This window comes from Amphiprion ocellaris, chromosome 22 (genome assembly GCF_022539595.1).
Source record: "Amphiprion ocellaris isolate individual 3 ecotype Okinawa chromosome 22, ASM2253959v1, whole genome shotgun sequence".
NCBI classification, from domain to species: domain Eukaryota; kingdom Metazoa; phylum Chordata; class Actinopteri; family Pomacentridae; genus Amphiprion; species Amphiprion ocellaris.
Window position 1 is genome coordinate 15041428 of NC_072787.1, and position 17773 is coordinate 15059200.

The 17773-nt window shown below is 39.2% G+C and overlaps 1 protein-coding gene across 1 annotated transcript; it reads left to right on the forward strand.

Annotated features, from left to right (window-relative positions):
* The first annotated feature begins 20 nt into the window (after window positions 1–20).
* Window positions 21–16931, forward strand: cpa6 (carboxypeptidase A6). Its single transcript, XM_023276155.3, has 11 exons — window positions 21–433; window positions 3902–3977; window positions 8738–8862; window positions 10476–10590; window positions 11064–11165; window positions 11253–11357; window positions 12672–12782; window positions 13300–13390; window positions 14661–14863; window positions 15002–15086; window positions 15828–16931. The coding sequence occupies exons 1-11, from the start codon at window positions 318–320 to the stop codon at window positions 16040–16042; spliced, it is 1344 nt and encodes a 447-aa protein (XP_023131923.2). The 5' UTR covers window positions 21–317; the 3' UTR covers window positions 16043–16931.
* The last annotated feature ends 842 nt before the right edge of the window (window positions 16932–17773 follow it).

A 17773-nucleotide genomic window follows, 5' to 3' on the forward strand; every position in this document is an offset into this window, starting at 1 on the left:
TCTGGTTACCAACTTCGCCTACACCGTAGCCACGTGACTCAGGTCCTCCTCGTTTTAAAAAAAGAGCTGCTCCCCTGCAACTCACTCCAGACCTTCAAAGAGGTAGTAAATGTTCCTCCTGTGCCAGCTGACCGACTTTTTGCGCCTTCTGTGTCAGTGGAAGAACTTTACGAGAGCGCACAGAGACGAAATGACTTTGCCAATCCGCTGATGTTGCGCTGGACCGAGAGTCCTTGAAGTTTCTTTCTTTTCTTTTTTTTTTTTTTTTTGTCTTGCATCCCTCAAAGTATCCTGCGTCTTTGATCTGCTGGCCAACGATGGCGCTGGACCACAGGAGAGCATTTCGCGCCTCCGTTTTACTGACTTGTGTGATAATCTGCAGCAGCGTGCTATGTCCCGCTGGTGCCTATCTCTACAACAACCGCTACGCAGGGTGAGTTAAAAAAAAGACCCCCCATTCATTTTCTGGGGGCCAGTGGGACTCCCATTCATGTCATGAGAGAGACTCTAGGATAAAGGTAACATCCATAAAATTGTCTGCAGACTTTACATTTTATCTGATGATGACTAAAAGAGAATGAACAAAGAGAGCCTTTGTGCTCAAGATCTTCTCCATTGATTTGGGACAGATCTCCTGTTGGAGGTATAATGTTTTTACTTTATATTCTTTCCAGACTGCTCTTGTTGTCTGATGGCATTGGGATAAGACTGTATCTGTTCTGTTTTGCTGCAGAGGCATCCAGATTGTTCATGATAGGCACAGATAGACAGACAGTGGGGATGCTTGCAGCAACAGTGGTCTTAAATGCTCAGAAACTGTTTCTCGATGGCAAACACTTCTCTCTTCCGTGTGTTTCTATGGAAGTTTTCATTAAAGTGACTTGTCAAAGGTGCAGGCTACACTGACCAGGACCTTGGATGTTTATGAAGCTTCATGTGGCACAAACCATCCCACCACCTTGAAACTAAAAGCAGCCTCACTCCGAGTTTTAACCTTGGATGTGAAGTTTTGGGAGCGATTGGACAAATAGACGTTTCCACTGGGGCCATCTGTTCCTGGATGCATAGAGTAATTTGAGTTAACATGTAGAAGGCATGTAAAGATAATTATGGTCTGTTTCAAAAGAGCTTTTGATGTAGCAGGGTTAGCAGGGGGAGACCATCTCTGCTGGAAACCCCCTCCTCTTCCGTCTCAAGCAACATATATTTTGGATTTACTCCAAAAATTACGAACCTCACACTCTCTGGTTTGAAACAAAAACCAATATGCAGCACTGTGTGTGTGTGTTCCTCACCACAAGCTTGTAGTCTTAGCAAATGCATTTATTCCCTAATATTGAATATGAATATTAACAGATCATCTCAATTTTATCAAAGACCCAAGATTTTGATTCTAGAAATGCTGAGTCTACTGTACTAAAGTATCAAAACTCTACTGAGAGCAGCTTCTTGGTTTAAGGGCCAGATCGTCTTAAAACCAAATTGCTTCCATCCCAGAGAGTACTGCTGTGAGAATCAACAGACTGACAACTTAAGGACAGCTTTAGCTCAGAAAGCCCCTTAGCTGGTAGATGCAAAGCTAAGTGCCGTTTCCAGGCCAACACTGTAACAAAAACAGTCTGTCGTTTTTGTGAATCAGTAAAACATGATGAGATGGTTCGATTTGGACTGCAGAGCTCCGGGGCACCGAGGGCTGTGTGTGGCTCGGCACTGTATGCACTGGTATAAACACAAAATCACGTCTTACGCAATTAAATCAGTGAATCTTGATTGAAAAAAGGTGAACACATATTTACTGATGTTCCAGAAACAATATATGATAATACAGTCCTGGAATCTGACTAGATATTTAATCATTTTTTAAAAATCAGCCTCACTTATTCCCGTCCAATATTATTATCTGGAAAATGCATATTTAGGTCCATTTTCAATCATTGCTGTTGCCGAGGAAATAGGCTGTTTTTTGGCAGTGTCACTGCGGCCACTGAAATGGGGTGGCCACTCATGTGGGACACCCGGACCCTTTTGTTCCTCAAACCTCAGAATGGCCTGCTGCCACCTTTGTTTAGGGGGGCCCAACTTCCTGTGTGACAGACTGTAAAAAGCCATTTAAAAGAAGTGAAAAACGTGAGAGGAAGACGTGCAAACATGCAGAAGCTGGCAGATAGACAGGTAACTTTGTAAAGAGAGCCTGTCATTAAGAGAATGTAATGAATTATTGGCAGCATGTGAGCGTCAAGGTCAGCCTCAATAACTTTGATCTGCAGAGTAAAAGCAGCACGATGTATGATTCATGATGAGGATAAAGAGTGTCTTTGTTTTGGAGCAGGGCAACATAAAAGATGTGGTTGAGTTAAAAATGTTGTCAAGTTTCTCTGCTTACACTTTTTGTTCCAATTATGGGGTAAGATCAACATGCGAGGGATATAATTCCGATGTGTTGATGAAGGAATGAATTCAGTTTTTTCTCTAGGTGACTAGAATTGAATTATTCCTGATTCTTGAGGAATGAAGTTGAATTAAGTCCTCAAAATCAGCACAAGCACCACAGAATTTTAATCTGTTTCATTTTCTCTAGTACATTTTCTGCAAGGTGAAACTTTCTGTGAACCATCTGCACACGCTCTAAAAAAACTGCTAGGGTTCAAAAATAATAATTCAATTCAAGAAACATTCGTCTTTTTCAGTTACGACAACTTCTAATGAAATTAAATTCATCCAACAAACCGCAGTGAGTTACTGGAATCAGCCTTTCTTCTACAATCAAAGCTATTCTTATTTACAACTTCTAATGACTGGAAGCATAAACACAAGTTTGGAAGTTGTTTGCTCATGAAAATTGAGTTGTTTCAAGTAGTATTTAATTTATATTTAAAATGCTATTTTTTTGGTGTTATGTATTTAATTACCATATTTATTGACAAAGGTTTTTTAGTTAGCATATTTAAAAAATGTAATAACTCTAGTGTTCAGTGGGTATAGGAGATTTAGTTTAAAAGACAGTTTTCTGAAGTTAGCACAACTGTAATTTAGTTTTAAATCAATTAATCAAGGAATTTGAGTTTAAATAGCAAATTATATTAAGTTGAGGCAATTACCAGCATTATTATGGTAACCCAACTCATCAAAACAATGTTTGCCACTTCAAAGGTTTATCTAAATAATTAAGTTATCTTGCAGCCAAGCGTTTAATTAAGTGGTAGGAACAGGTCCCCCTGAACCACTTTATGGGGTGTAATCTAAAGAAACACATTGTGGATGTCGTGCCTTTCACTTTATAGCGTTTCAAACTTTGGTCCTATCTGTCGAACACCATGAGTTCCCACAACGAAAGGAAAATGACTTCACTTGAGCTGTAAAACTTGGCAAAAAAATTGGCACTTCACTATTATTTATTCTTTCTAATTGAGAAAAAGTTAAATAATCTACTTTAAAATGTTTATTGTAGACTTTTGCAGTATAAACACATCACATAAATATGTGTTTACAGTATGCACTGATTCACAGTTTGGAAACGTGCAGCAGCTGCTGCTACTGTATCTACCAGAAACTTGTTCAAGGTGCTACCTGTAGAGCTGGAAATGATGAAATATAATCCTATAATGATGTTCAGACAGATTGTTTGACTGGGGTTTGACCCTGCCATCTATAGGACTCTGAAAGAGGAACCACCCATTTCGCCCATCTGACATCTGCTATTGCACGTCACCTTCAACTAGCACAAAAGGTAGTTTCATTACCTGACTCCGTGGCACAGATGTTTTTGAAATGATGTGCGCTTGGTGAAAATGGATCAAAGCCTCTGTTACAGTGAATATTAGCGTCGTAAAAAAAAAACCCTCTGGGGCACTTTGATTCCAGTTGCAACCCGACACTTAGAGGAGCTCTGTTGTTTTTGCAGCGATCAAGTCTTCAGGATAACGCCGGGTAATGATGAGGATGTTCGAGCCCTCAAGAAAATTCTGGGACATATGAAGGTCGGCACTTGTTTTTTCTTGTATTCCTTTCACACTTCACACACACTTCCTCACTGGTATGTATTCTGGGATAATATACATTTATGTGTGATCAGATCAGAGGCATCTCTTGAAACATTGCTCACCCAATTTTGAGTTTAATACATTTTTTGTACTGGCTTGCTGATTTTTTTTTTTTTTTTTTTTTTTTAATGCGGCGTTGAAATATCTGTTATTATTCAGCTCACATCAGCTTATAGTCCCAGTTAGTTTCCATGACACTTGAACAGTCGTCACAGAGAGACAGAGTGAGGCCTGATGCTGTTGCAGGGTGATGTACAGTGTTCTGCAGACGGTGATAAGCAAAACAGAGAGACAACAAGCAGCCGAGTGCAGCCATTTGTCACAGTCAGGGCATATTCCCTGTCGGAGAGGCTGACATATTGCTGGTAGGACAAACGCTAATCATTTCAGTAAGAAACAGAGGACAATTCAAAGGATTTTTTCATTATGGGCCTGAATGCTCAAATGCTTTACAGTTTAGAGTCTGTATGAACATGGCGTTTCAAAGACACTGAAATTAGGAGGGAACCCCTGAAGGACACAAAGGCCTTGCTTCTTTTCCCAAACTCATTTGGAAGTAATTACCCATCAGCGTCAGGAGCATGCATGACCTTCTTTGCACATTGTTTTAGTTTGCTAATACACAGCATGAATTATTTGGAAAAATCATAAAATGCATGATGTAATTGTAGGACTGGAGATATTGTTTTTCAACAAATAATCAAAAAACTTCCATGAGTGATTCTCTTCACATTTGTTTTACCAGGAAAAAAAAACATTTGTTCCAGTATTAATATCCTTCACAGATGAATCATGCTTTCAATAGATTGTGCTCATGGAAGATCCAAAGATGAATCTCAGTTTCCAGAGTCCATTTTCTAGTTAGAATTTTACAGTTTTCCAACCAGAACTTTCTTAGCTGACCCAGAGTCTAACAAGAAATCTGAACTATCCCGTTAATAGCAGTATTAAAACTGGGAGGCTGCATAATAAATCTGTGGACAGTAAAGGGATAATACTACCATTAAAGACACTAAATCTGTATTCTTTTTTTGAAATTTCATGGGTACAACACTTCACCCTCTATTTTGCATGCTGACATGTTTCAGTTTATTTTCCAGGTTTGTAATTTCCTAATAGTCTCCTCGAAAGTTTCCTACAAAAAACTGTAATCTGGTGTTAATTATCGGGAAAATGGAGGCCAAGTTCTGAGATAGTAATTTTTAGTTAGAGTTGTGTTGAGTTTGTAGACTGCTCAGTTTAAATAAAGCTTGCCGAAATGATAACTGAACAGGTATTAGATCAGAGAAAATATGACTAAAAGAGAAGTATTTAAAACATTTAAAATATGTTCAGTAGAATAGAAGATTTTGACCTCAGTATTTCCCAAATCCCAGCCACAGACACTGTGGTCAGCTTTGGCTTGAAACACCATATTTGAAGCTGTACAGTTTCAGGACAAGTTGTCCAGGAACAGCAGACCAGCTTCCATCTAAGAAGGGAAAGGACAGAGGAGATTAAAAGAGGACTCAGTAATTCTTTATGATTTGTGGTAAAGGACACCAGGAGAGAGCCAGGCCTCTGGTCAGGACTTGGCCTGAGTTTTATTGTATGGAAGGGCAGTGGACACGGTGCACCAAGGCCAACCAAGGCAGCGGCAGCTACTGTTTGGACAGCTGTGGACATGTGTTTTCAGCAGCTTAGTCACACTGCCATGCCTCCGGTACCAGAGTCAAAGTTTTCAACTTCAGGCGGGGCACGAGGTCAAATAATACCTACTGTACACTGTAGAATGCAGGTGGAACAAGAGTCAAACCCGTCATCAACAAAATAACACACTTCCTCGAGTCCTAATCAACATTTTCCCTATTTTGTTTGGCTATTCTTGGCTATTACCCTATACTTGTGACAGCTTTCACCCTGGTTGTTTGAAACACCTGCTGCTGTGTAGGTCATTCACATGAGAAATCCTGTTGTTGCAGAGGGAATTGCGTGTTTTGCACTCCCAGAAGCAACAACATGAGTTTGAAATAACAGAAACATCATAAAATGCCATCTATGGAAACTATAAACACATAATAAATACAGGCTTAAAATAAATCTGGATGTGTTATTCTGGGAGCATTATTGACTGACAGCCGCTATTACTTACAAAGCAGAGAAAATATCTTTCCAAACATGTGCACTGTGAAGATATTTCTACGTGTTGGATTTTAACTTCAGCAGATAGAATTTTAGCTTCAGTTCTTGATGATCATCACATCATCTATCAGCTTTTACATGATCTCATCAGTGACCATTAGTGGTTCTCTCTCAAAACTTGGCAGTATTTCCATCTTAATTAGAGCTATTTTCAGAATCAAATCATCTTTAATTCATTCATCTACTCATCCAGAAATTGCAAGGACTAAATTAAAATAGTCGAGAACAAGTTAGGGTGATTCTTTGACCAACACAAAGACATGTAATGTATTATTGCATTGGAAAAATCTGCAAATATTTTACAACAGAGAAGCTTGAATTAGATGTTGCATGAAAAACTACATTTTTATTGAAATGTATTAAGTTACTGATCATTTTTTCTGTCATGCAGCTAATAAACTAATCAGCTAATAGTGCCAGCTGGAAAAACTGAACTCTAAACTGAAAAAAACAGTCAATTTTAGTGTCTTACAGGATGTATGTAAGCATAGTTTGAGATATTACCACATTTAGTTGTAAAACAGATGTACTAATATCCAGAATATTGTCTGTCAATAGAGCATTTTCAGCATTTGTCTGTAGAGGACATCATCATTACTGTCTGTCTACAGTTGGCAGAAGGAGAGTTTTTAAAACCTGCTACGTGTTAGTTTTCTAAGGATAGATGCTGAATATGATTTTCTCTTTAATCTGTCCACCCTCTTTTCTTGCTTGACAGAATGCGTCTGTGAAGGTTTTTGCAGATCAGTTGATTTGATTCAGCTTTTACTGACTCTAAAAACAGATACAAGGCATTAAAGATGCTCAATAACCTGCAGTGAGTCTGCAGTGACAGCACTGTTTGGAATGGTTTGACATTTCTATTAGTTTTGCCCGCTTGGTTTCATTTACGTTACATACAAACACTTCACCTCGTCTGCCCTAGGGAAAGCCGGCTCTTTTTATTGTACAATAACTTTTTCTTTCTTGTTCTGCCCATGTCAGAACTACATCAACTAAAACAACACAAATTCAATTTATAGCCACGCGGCGTACACAGACACATAAACGATCAAGAAATAAAAGATTTCAGACAAAGCAGACAAAGAATCCAACTTTAGGGCTCATAAATACTGCTATAAAATGTTAGGAGTCGTATGATCTGATCAGGGATATTTAAGTGCCTTTCAGGCATATGTGTTTTGGATTTGTTTTGCTAACAGAGGAGCAGCGGCTGAAACATTTGTGGTGCTGAACCATTTGGAAACGCCATAAAAGTGCAGCAGCAGAGAGGGGTTTATACTCGAGGGCACCAAACATTCCAGCTGAGGGTTTTCGAACTTTCTGGCTCTAAACAAAGTTAAATTAATCTGGTATGCATTCTGTAAACCATCAAACCAATTGACACATTAACAAGCATGTGTGCCAGCCTGCGTTTTTCTGCCCCCATGCAACAAATGAAAGCCACCTGAGGACGATCATACATGTCTGCTAACATACAAACATCCAATATCCCCTTTACAGTGACTACCGTGCGTAGCATTTGTAGATCAGTGTTCTCCTGTTTGCATGAAAATACTTCCTTCATTTCCTTTTCTTAGTGGCTCTCCTTCTCTCTGTTACTTTATCGGCGTTGCCACATGGTGTCTGTGTTTATTTGGTTGGCAACCGTGTTTTTATCCAATGAGCTGACGGTTTCAGCTAAAGCTAACAGCACCATATCTCACAGCCTGATAACAGGCGGTGAAAGACGGGATAATTATTGCTAATATGAGGTCATACAGTGGAGAAGAAAGCAGCGGGAGGGAGAGGGTTGTTAATGGCTACTGTCAGTGTGTTTTGCCCCATTAATGCCGTACAGTCATTCCCCAGATTCACTTCATCACTTAGGTAGGAGACACGGAGGAATGTTAAACTGTTCAGGTCCTACCAAAACAGTTTTATCTTTATTGCCAAATGTTTGATGTTATTTCAAACGCCCTGCAGATATGATAATAAGGCCTTTCTTGGAGTCAGTTCCTTGACATTTCTTCTGTGCCATCATAAAGGTCAGTTACATGTATTCGGTCACTGCAGGCCAACAACTCGCATAGAAATGATTCCAGTTATTCCTTTGTAGTGTGGTTTGTAATGTTTATATCATGTGTTAGTTCATGTGTCTAGACAGCATTAAACCCACAAACCCCCCCAAAATAAGTTTCTTATTAATAGACTCACACCAGTTAAAACTGTCTCTTCAGAGTTGGGTGATTTAATAACATACATTATACCAGACAATAGCAGTTTGTTAGCTGTCAGAGGTTTTGTAGTTATGTTTAAACCATGGTAGCTTTCCAGACCATTGTGGGCAATGTTGCACATGAAGAAGCATGGCTACTGTACAGATCAATACTGGATTTGCATATGATTTTTGCATAAAAGTATTCTGAAATGTCACGTATTTTTTAATGTTTTGTTTAAAATTTTCTTCACTCTGTCCTGCTGAGTGTTTGTGTTGCTTTAACCCTTGATGCTATATGATCATTGTGTTCCTTAAGGTGGACTTGTGGCAGCCCAACAGCGCTTCTCTCATCCATCAAAATGCCACAGTGGATGTCCACGTGAACCGCAACGACACACAAGGTTTACATTCACGCTTAAAGCAGGAACGTATTGATTATCGGTGAGTATGAAAACATACTGCAGTGTATTATTTTTCTCATATATTTACTCATCTTACCAGAGCTTCTGCACCCCGAGACACATCTGTTACCTAAGGGTCACTGCAATTACCCAGCTTTCCCCATACAGAATATATGATTTGCACAGTTGGTCCCAGTTTGCATGCAAAAGCCCTCATTTTTCCTCAAAGCTGGGACAACATACAAACACACACACACACACACACACACACACACACACACACACACACACACACACACACACACACACACACACACACACACACACACACACACACACACACACACACACACACACACAAACACAGTGCATCAGAGCCTCTCTTCCAATCTGCTCCAAAAAGCAACGCTTTCATCTCCCTACACTATCCTTCATCACAATTAACATTGAAATGATGGAGTTTTATCAAAGCAACCGCACGAGCAGCTAAAAAAGAGCTCCATTGTCATCTCAGTCCTAAGAGAGAAATGGCACTTCTGAGGAAGAAAAGCACTTTTTTTCTCCTCTCTGTTGTCTGAGTGAGGATTTTTCAAAAATGGTTTTCTCTGCAGGGAGCAGTATTTGTAGGTGTTTGAGGTTTTGAAGGAATGTGGCGTCAAAAATCTCATTTTATGCACAGGGAAATAATCAGTCTTTTAAGTGTCATAGAACCAGTCATGGATAGAAGTGTATATAGTGGGACATTATGAAGGAGTGTAGCTGCTACAATCTGTTTAAGGCTTGGGGGGAAATGGAAAAAGAATAGAATTGTATCAGATGAGTCGTCCAGCAGATAATGGTGGTGATAATTATGGTTTTGCCTCATTTTTATCACACTTTATTCATTCATAGACAGCCGTAACATCACTGCTATCATCACTGCTGTCCAACATGTCAAGCACTGATGTGGCAGATTGGTGTGAATGTTAAAAGACAACAGAGGGAGTGACAGGAGTTTTATGATTGGTGTTAGGAATGATTAAACAATAAACCCAGGACCCCCGATCCACCACTTCATACCACTCCTCCAACCCCATAATACATTCACTTACGGTGCAGCAACACTGCAGTCACCCACAGGAACAAATTATTCAACAAACCATCTGTCATTTTTATATTTCACATCACGTCAGAGATGTGGGAAAAGTATACAGAAATGTCACCTCTGCGGGTAATTGTCAGATTGAGTCGACAAGGTTGCTTTTCTTGCACACCCTGAAAGCTATTGTGAAAACATTTGGCATTTAGGATGGAGGGATTTGACACAGTTTGCTTTGTCTTTAGATTGTAACTAAAGGCTTTATTAATGACCGTTAAATCAATTATCAGGGCTTTATAGATGAGAAAGAGGCTATTCAAAAGAACAGCTTGTGTTGCCTGGTTGTAATACATCCTTTTAGGCACTTGAGCTCCATACTTGAGTCACTTAATGACACCTATTTATTTGTCAAATGGAAATAGTGTTTGAAAGCTACTCATTTGATCTTTAAGCTGAGATGAATAGTTGCATATCCCTTTGGTTAGTCAGTCAGTAGCTGTACTAACATGTTTCAATAGCGAGGATACTAGTGTGGTTGACTGTCATGTCAGTTTCCTCCTCTCTCATTCACACAGGGTGTTTATCTCCAATCTGCAGAAGGAAATTGAAAAGCAGACGGGGTATCGCTCCTCCCGCAAGCGGAGGTCAGAGGCTCAGTACGACTACGAGGTTTACCACTCTCTGGAAGAGGTAGATGTGAAGCCCACCGCCTCCCTACCTATCGCTCATTCTCCTCTGCTCTCTAATCTAATGCGCCCACAAAGTAAACAAACATCTCAAACTCCCAATTATGCCATTCCACAGGTCTCTCTCCCACAGCCTCGCACTCTCACACACAGAGACACGCACTCTACTTCAGACACTTCACAGCTTTAGAGTGTTTATTTTCCCAGGTCGATCAGGCTGCCGGTTCATGAACGTGTCAGTCCCTATGAAGCAGCATGAATTCCACACACATTCGGAGAGTCTGCACAAATCTTTACTCTGAGCTTTGATCCTCTCCTTCACTTTACAATACATGTGTGCAAATGCAAGCACAAGAGAGGTAGTGCAAGAAAACCCACAAAAATGTGCAAACAGACACATAAATACACATTAAACTTGCGGTATTATTTTTGAAAACTTTGCCCAACAAATTCTTGAATAATTTTTTTTGCTCTAAGATCCAGAGCTGGATGTTTGAGACGAACCAAACCCATCCTGACCTGGTTGACATGTTCTCTGTTGGGAAGTCATACGAAGGACGACCGCTTTATGTGCTTCAGGTAGGAGAGAAGGCATGAAAACCAAGCAGGTGCATGCATACACTTTGGTATATTACTGTAAAACTAAAAGAACTTGTGTTCTGTCAGCTAGGAAAGAGAAGTCGTCCCCAGAAGAAAGCCGTGTGGATCGACTGTGGCGTTCATGCCAGAGAGTGGATCGGACCCGCCTTCTGCCAGTGGTTTGTCAAAGAGGTAGTCTTGTTTAACAATGCGCAGATTAAAATATTAAGACATTGGGTTTTTTTGCACTAATGCATGTGTGAAAGTGTCTGGAAAGGAAGATCTAGACTGACTGATGGTTTACAGAAAACCAGCTGTGATGAATGGAGTCTTCAACAAAACACAAACATCTGCTCACTTGTCAAACACAGTTATGCAAATACTTAAGAGAATCCTTTATAGTTAAGATGTTGGAAGTAGCCCAGACATTTACGCAAGTTCCATCACACCCCTTAAAGTTTTCTGAAGTGAGGACGGTACCAGAACCAGAGCCAGACATTAACTGCCAGAGCATTTAATGGCTCATTGGTTTTATACTACTTAGATGCCAGATGAAAGGGATTTGCAGCACAGTGCAACGAAATGTATCCCACAATGTTAAGAAAATTAAAGGAAAGCCTATAAATTTAGAGAATTGAGCCGGTTTTAAAGGATTCTTCCTGCGTGATACGTGCTTTTGTCACCTGCACTTTTTTTTAAACATGCACAACAAAATGCTGAGAAATATTTCAGATTCTAGTAACCAGTTGAACTGGTATTGAGGAGAAGAAAACTGCTTCAACATGTGTCACTAAAAAGCAGCACATGTACATTTTAAAAGCTTTCCAACATTTGCTGGACCATACTATTTATAAAACAATGATTTGTTGTGCTCTTTTTGAAGATACTACTGCCTCTGGCTTTTAGTTTGATGGTTTAGTTATAACTTACAGAGAAAAAATTAGAATCACCTTAGGATATTACATGAAAGGCAAGTACAGAATCCCTCAAGGATGAAGTAGGAAATGAGCGAAAAAGGGTGTAAAAAAAAAAAAGATGAACAGCAGCAGGAAATTAGAAGCAGACTGAAATGAAAATAAATAAGATGCTGAATTATTGTCCTCCTGACAGCAGTAAAAGATGCTCAAACACATGAGCTGGAATATAAATTTGCTTTAATGTAGTAACTGTGGGAGGCCACTGGAGGTCAGGGTGCCATCTTTGTTCAAGGCTTAAGCACATTAACCTTGGCCTCAGTCTGGTTAAAGAGCAGGTATAAGCAGTATTAGCCCAGTGCCCACGTCGCTCCACTTCAATCCTCATTTGTAGTCCGAGGATTAACCTACTGTAGATGAGCTTTCAAAGAACTGAGATAATGAGCCAGCAGGAAGTGGCATTAGAATGAAAACACAGCAGTGGCATGTAGATATTATGTCAGATCACAATCTAGATTTATGCAATAAGTTAGAATTGCAGAGAGAGTTAGAATGCAATTCACTTTATGATTAAATTGTGTTATAATCACAGGCCATCAGCTCCTACCAGTACGACTCTGTGATGACACGACTACTCGACCAGCTCAACTTCTACGTCATGCCTGTCTTCAACGTGGATGGATATCGCTTCAGCTGGACCACGGTACTGTAGGTCTTCAGTCAGTCTTCCTATATACACGATACAGGTGACATTTTGCTGGCTTTAATTTTTAAACACTGCGGATCCTGATTTTCTGAAAGACAAGTTTTCTTGGAGGGGAAACTAGTTTGTAGACATTTTTCTGCTGTATTTTAAAACTGTGTGGAATGCAAGACCCAGTATAAAAACTAGTAACGTATTAGTTGTGCCCAAAAAATGTGCAGTATTCTCAAAGCACTACGCTAAAAATGTGTTGTTTTGTTAAAGATTCTATGTCAGGGAGATATTATTCTGATTTATGCCACTGTGCAGCTCTCTGTAAGTATCCGTGTATACTTCTGGGAAAACAGTGCAAGCAAAAAATGACCCTCAACTCCTGTGTCCGTAACTAAAGTGAGTAATAGACCCAGTAGAGCTGAATGAGTGACAGACGGGTTATTTAGCTGATGGCATTTAACTCGAGGGCTTTGACAGGCTGTGGACACACAGCACAGTGACAGTGTCTCTATTTGTCCTGCAGGATCGGTTCTGGAGGAAGACACGGTCCAAAAATCACAAGTTCCACTGCAGAGGGGTGGACGCTAACAGAAACTGGAAAGTGAAATGGTGTGGTGAGTTTGATAACGCTGGAAAATCAAATGCATTTCATACACCACACATGGACACACACAATGATGGTGCAACTTTCAAGGTACTTCCTACCTTCTCAGTCTGTTGCTGGTGTAGTTTTGCTGTCTGTTCGTGATTGTAAGCTGTGGATAGTACATGTGTGTAATGACAGCAATATGTGTCATTTGGTATCTAGTGGGTGGTTGGTGGGAGGTTCTGTTGAATCATCATCATCACTCTGGGAAGGCTAAGAATACAGCAAAGATTTATGTGGTACAGACAGACATACACTGATGTAATATGAGATTAGAAACATAGAAGGACTGAGGGATGTGTGCTGCATCCTCACGATTTATTATCTAAGGTAGCTGATGAAGAAGTTTTCATCATGGGAGCCTGCTATTGGTGAGAACACATATTATAAAATCCTTGACAGTATATGCAGGAGTTTACGGTATGATTATAAAATCACAGCAGTGTTATTTGGAGGAGCAAAATAATGAGAAAAAAGAAATGACATGTTTGGAAGTGATGTTTGTGCAGCCTTGAGAATTTGTACAAATGACGAAACTCGTAGAAATTTTCTCATTTGTCACGATTGCTGGCCTAAGACCTCATTTGATAAATCAGTAATAATTACTGAAAGAAAAACAGACTGAGCAAATCCAAAGATAAACCCATGAAACCCAGAATTATTAATTTATGTTTCTGACCACCAGATTCCTTTCATTATTTAAAGATCAACCTTTTATTTCTGAAGGATTTTTATATGTAAATGTACATGAAGTGGGCACTAATTACGCGTGAAATCAAGTCTAATTATCAGAATGCTAGTAAAATATTTTATTTCACCACATTTGAGATAGTGCTTCTACAAAAGTCCACACGTCATACAATACATAAGCTTTGTTCTATGCACATAAAAATTAGGGTTTGATTAAACTGAGTGTCAGCATTGATTATGTGTTACGATTCTTTTTTGTGTTCTTCATTTTGTAAATTTTTTCTTTTTGCTTTCTGTTATTCTTGGCATTGCAATGTGATAATGTGGTGACTTCAATCTGTTTCTGTATTAGTTTCCTCCCACAATATTGCTTCTCACCTCTTTACCCCTCCTGCTGCTTGAATCCACAATATATAGATCACAGTGCCGTATCTCTTTAATGTTTATTTTTGAGGATCTGATAGAAAGATGAGCATGATGTAAGTCTGTCATTTAATGCATCCTGGTGTGAATTAGATGATAACAGTGTTCCCTCTTTCCTTCCCCAGATGAAGGTGCCTCCTCTCATCCATGCGACGACACTTATTGTGGGCCTTATCCTGAGTCTGAACCCGAAGTGAAGGCCGTCGCCAAGTTCCTCCGCAAGCACAAGAAGCGCATAAAAGCGTACATATCCATCCACGCCTATGCACAAATGCTGCTTTACCCATATTCCTACAAGTACGCCACGATCCCCAACTTCAGCTGCGTGGTAAGACATCCTGTGCTCCGTCTGATTCTTTGACTATTCTACAATAGCATGTTTGCATTATTTCAGGAAATTAAATCCTACTGTAAAGAAACATGCAGCGTGTTAAAGAGGAGCCGGCCTTGTGCTTTCACTCTGCAGGAGTCAGCAGCTCAGAATGCAGTGACAGCCTTGTATTCCGCCTATGGAGTGAGATATAGATATGGACCTGCCTCCACGACTTTGTGTGAGTACTGTTTAATTAATGTATCTTCAGTTTGCAAAATGAAGCTGAATTGATGTTATAGCTGCAGTGTTTTGTTTGGTTGTTTTAATAGTGTATGCTGGCAAGTAATGATTTCCTGTTCATGCTATTAAGTGGAGAGAAATATCAGTTTTCTAATCATACAAAATCTTTTTTTGTCTTTAGTCTTATTCATGTTGTAAAGTGGAGAAAAATGTCTGTTCTCTAGTGATACAAAATCGGTTTAGTTTTTCCCTCAGTGCACAGAATGTTGCCGTTGAAAGGAGCATCATCTAAATGCAAAGTTGGAACACCAATAAGAATGAAACGCCTTACCTAAAATCATAGCTACTTAATTTTCAGTTATTATTCAATTCAATTTATTTATACAGCGCCAATTGTAACTTTTGTCATCGTGTAGCACTTCACATAGCAAGGTAAAGACCTTGTGAATTTTAAGAAGAGAACAGAGAACCCAGCAATCCTAAGTAGCCTCTGGATTCCCTATAAGCAAGCAGGTGGCGATGGAGAGAAGGAATGGAAGAAAAAAAACTTTAACGGAGAGGACACTAAAAAACCTCAGGCCAAATTAGGCTCAGAGAAGGCAGCCATTTGCCTCGATCGGTCGGGTGAGAGTGGGGATAACAGGAGAACAGACATACAATACAAACAGAGCAATGAGCATTTTGTAGCAGAACAGTATTTCTGTGAAACGCTTTTCTCATCCTCGTTGTTTTCTCACAGATGTGAGCTCCGGCAGCTCCATCGACTGGGCCTACCGGAACGGGATCCCCTATGCGTTTGCGTTTGAGTTGAGGGACACTGGATACTTTGGCTTCCTCCTCCCTGAGTCGCTCATCAACCCGACCTGCACAGAGACAATGAGGGCTGTGAAAGCCATCGCATCGGGTCTGCTGAAGAAGTGCGAGACAGACAGGGACAGATTTCCATATATATGAGCGCACTTATCTTAACACCTCGTATTTTTCTGAGAGTTCATACTCCTCCCAGACGTTATCAGGTGAAGAGCTGGAACGGACCATCAAAGCACGAAGTTGAATTTGTTGTCTTGTTGTTTTTTGTTTTTTTTTTCTTGAGGTTGCTCACCTCATTTTCCTTTTCTGATAAGAACAGATGGTGGTCGGTTTCTTGTGCCCAAAAAAAACATGGATCCTATGAACAACTACCCTGTTTACATGCAATAATATCATATGCAGTGTCAGAGAGCATCTCAGTGGATCAGTGAGCCTTTGTGTCCCTTTTATATCCAGTGTCCTGAGCTTCAATCCTTTCTTGTTACTCACATTCTACTCTCAAAAAAGGAATCAATAGAGCAATATGTTTTTGTTTTACAGGAAATGGTGGTCATCTGAGCACTTGTAATGATATGGAAGCACTTTTTTTTTGTAAAGAAACAGCTAATGTCTTCCAGAAAATGTTTTGTATTTATCAACTTTTCAAAAGGACTTTTAATGAATGTAACTATTTTTATTGTGGTTGCTTATTATTTTGAAATCAAGCTTACCAAGTACCAGTTTAGATTTTCAGCTATAAAGTTAATGTTTTAATGCCTTTATTACTGCAAATTTGTTGGTGTACATAAAATGCTATCAACTGACAATTGAAATTGAGATATTTTTGTTAGACTTCTTTTTTTTAATTTTTTTTCCTCTTTAATTTGGTTCAGAAAGAATGACCTGTCACTTCAGTAGCTAACTGTGTCATTGCTCAGGTATAGATAAATGACAGTGTCAGAAATGTTTACTTGTGACAGGTTATGTTTTTTAATATTGTATTTTAATAAATGCATAATATCTGACTTGAATAAATGTTTTATAACACATCATATATTTTTGTGTCACATTTGTGTCTTCTTTGCATGTATTTTTTTTTTTTTTGGATCATTACTAATTTCTATTTTTTCTTTATCAGTCACTTATTTTGGTCTTTTGCTACAACTTCCATTATAACAAATTACTTATTTCTTACAATTTGCTTGCAGAAAAACCCACACAATTGCAAAGCCTGAGGTGAGATGTCACTTTTGTAGCCTTTTTGGGCTCTGTAAATTTTTTTTGCACATTTGCTTATAGCAATTTTTAATAATAAACATCATTTAAAATGTAATCGATTGCTTTAAATGATAGCGTTTTCTCTTTCAAACACTACTTATTCTCTCCTCATGGTCCATCTCCAGATTCTGCAGCTTTGCTCTTATTTATGGATTCAGAAATGGTGGAACTGACACGCAATACAGTCCAAAGTGAAAGTGAATATGCCGCCCACAGCTGCCAAATCCGTGTTGTCAAAATGCCAGATTTCCTGGGTGTATTTTCTGTTGGACTGTGCTAAATGTTACTTGAGGCTGTAAAAGGCAGAGCAGCACTGTTAAACATGTACGTATGTTCAGTTACAGGTGAAGTGAAACATTAGGCACAGTGATGACAGAGTAAAATCTCTCACTGGTCATTAGTTAAACCACAAAAATCTCTCCCTTTTTTGCTTTTACTGCTGGTTAGCTGTTATGTTACTGTAATAAATAGTCAACATATTTAGGCTAGTAGTGTTGAAAATCATTGATGTCCATGTCAGGAGGTTGTCTTCCCTCAAAAGTCCTAGTCTTACACTTTTACATATTCCAAAAAGTTAAAAAAAAAAAAAGTTCTGTCTTCAAACTAATGGATAACCTA

Bases quoted from the DNA above. Each gene is read 5' to 3' on its own strand.
- cpa6 (XM_023276155.3), top strand. From the start codon at position 318: ATGGCGCTGGACCACAGGAGAGCATTTCGCGCCTCCGTTTTACTGACT. The intron at 3,978-8,737 runs GTCGGCACTTGT...GTGTTCCTTAAG, and splicing joins AAATTCTGGGACATATGAAG to GTGGACTTGTGGCAGCCCAA. The intron at 10,591-11,063 runs GTAGATGTGAAG...TTTTGCTCTAAG, and splicing joins TTTACCACTCTCTGGAAGAG to ATCCAGAGCTGGATGTTTGA.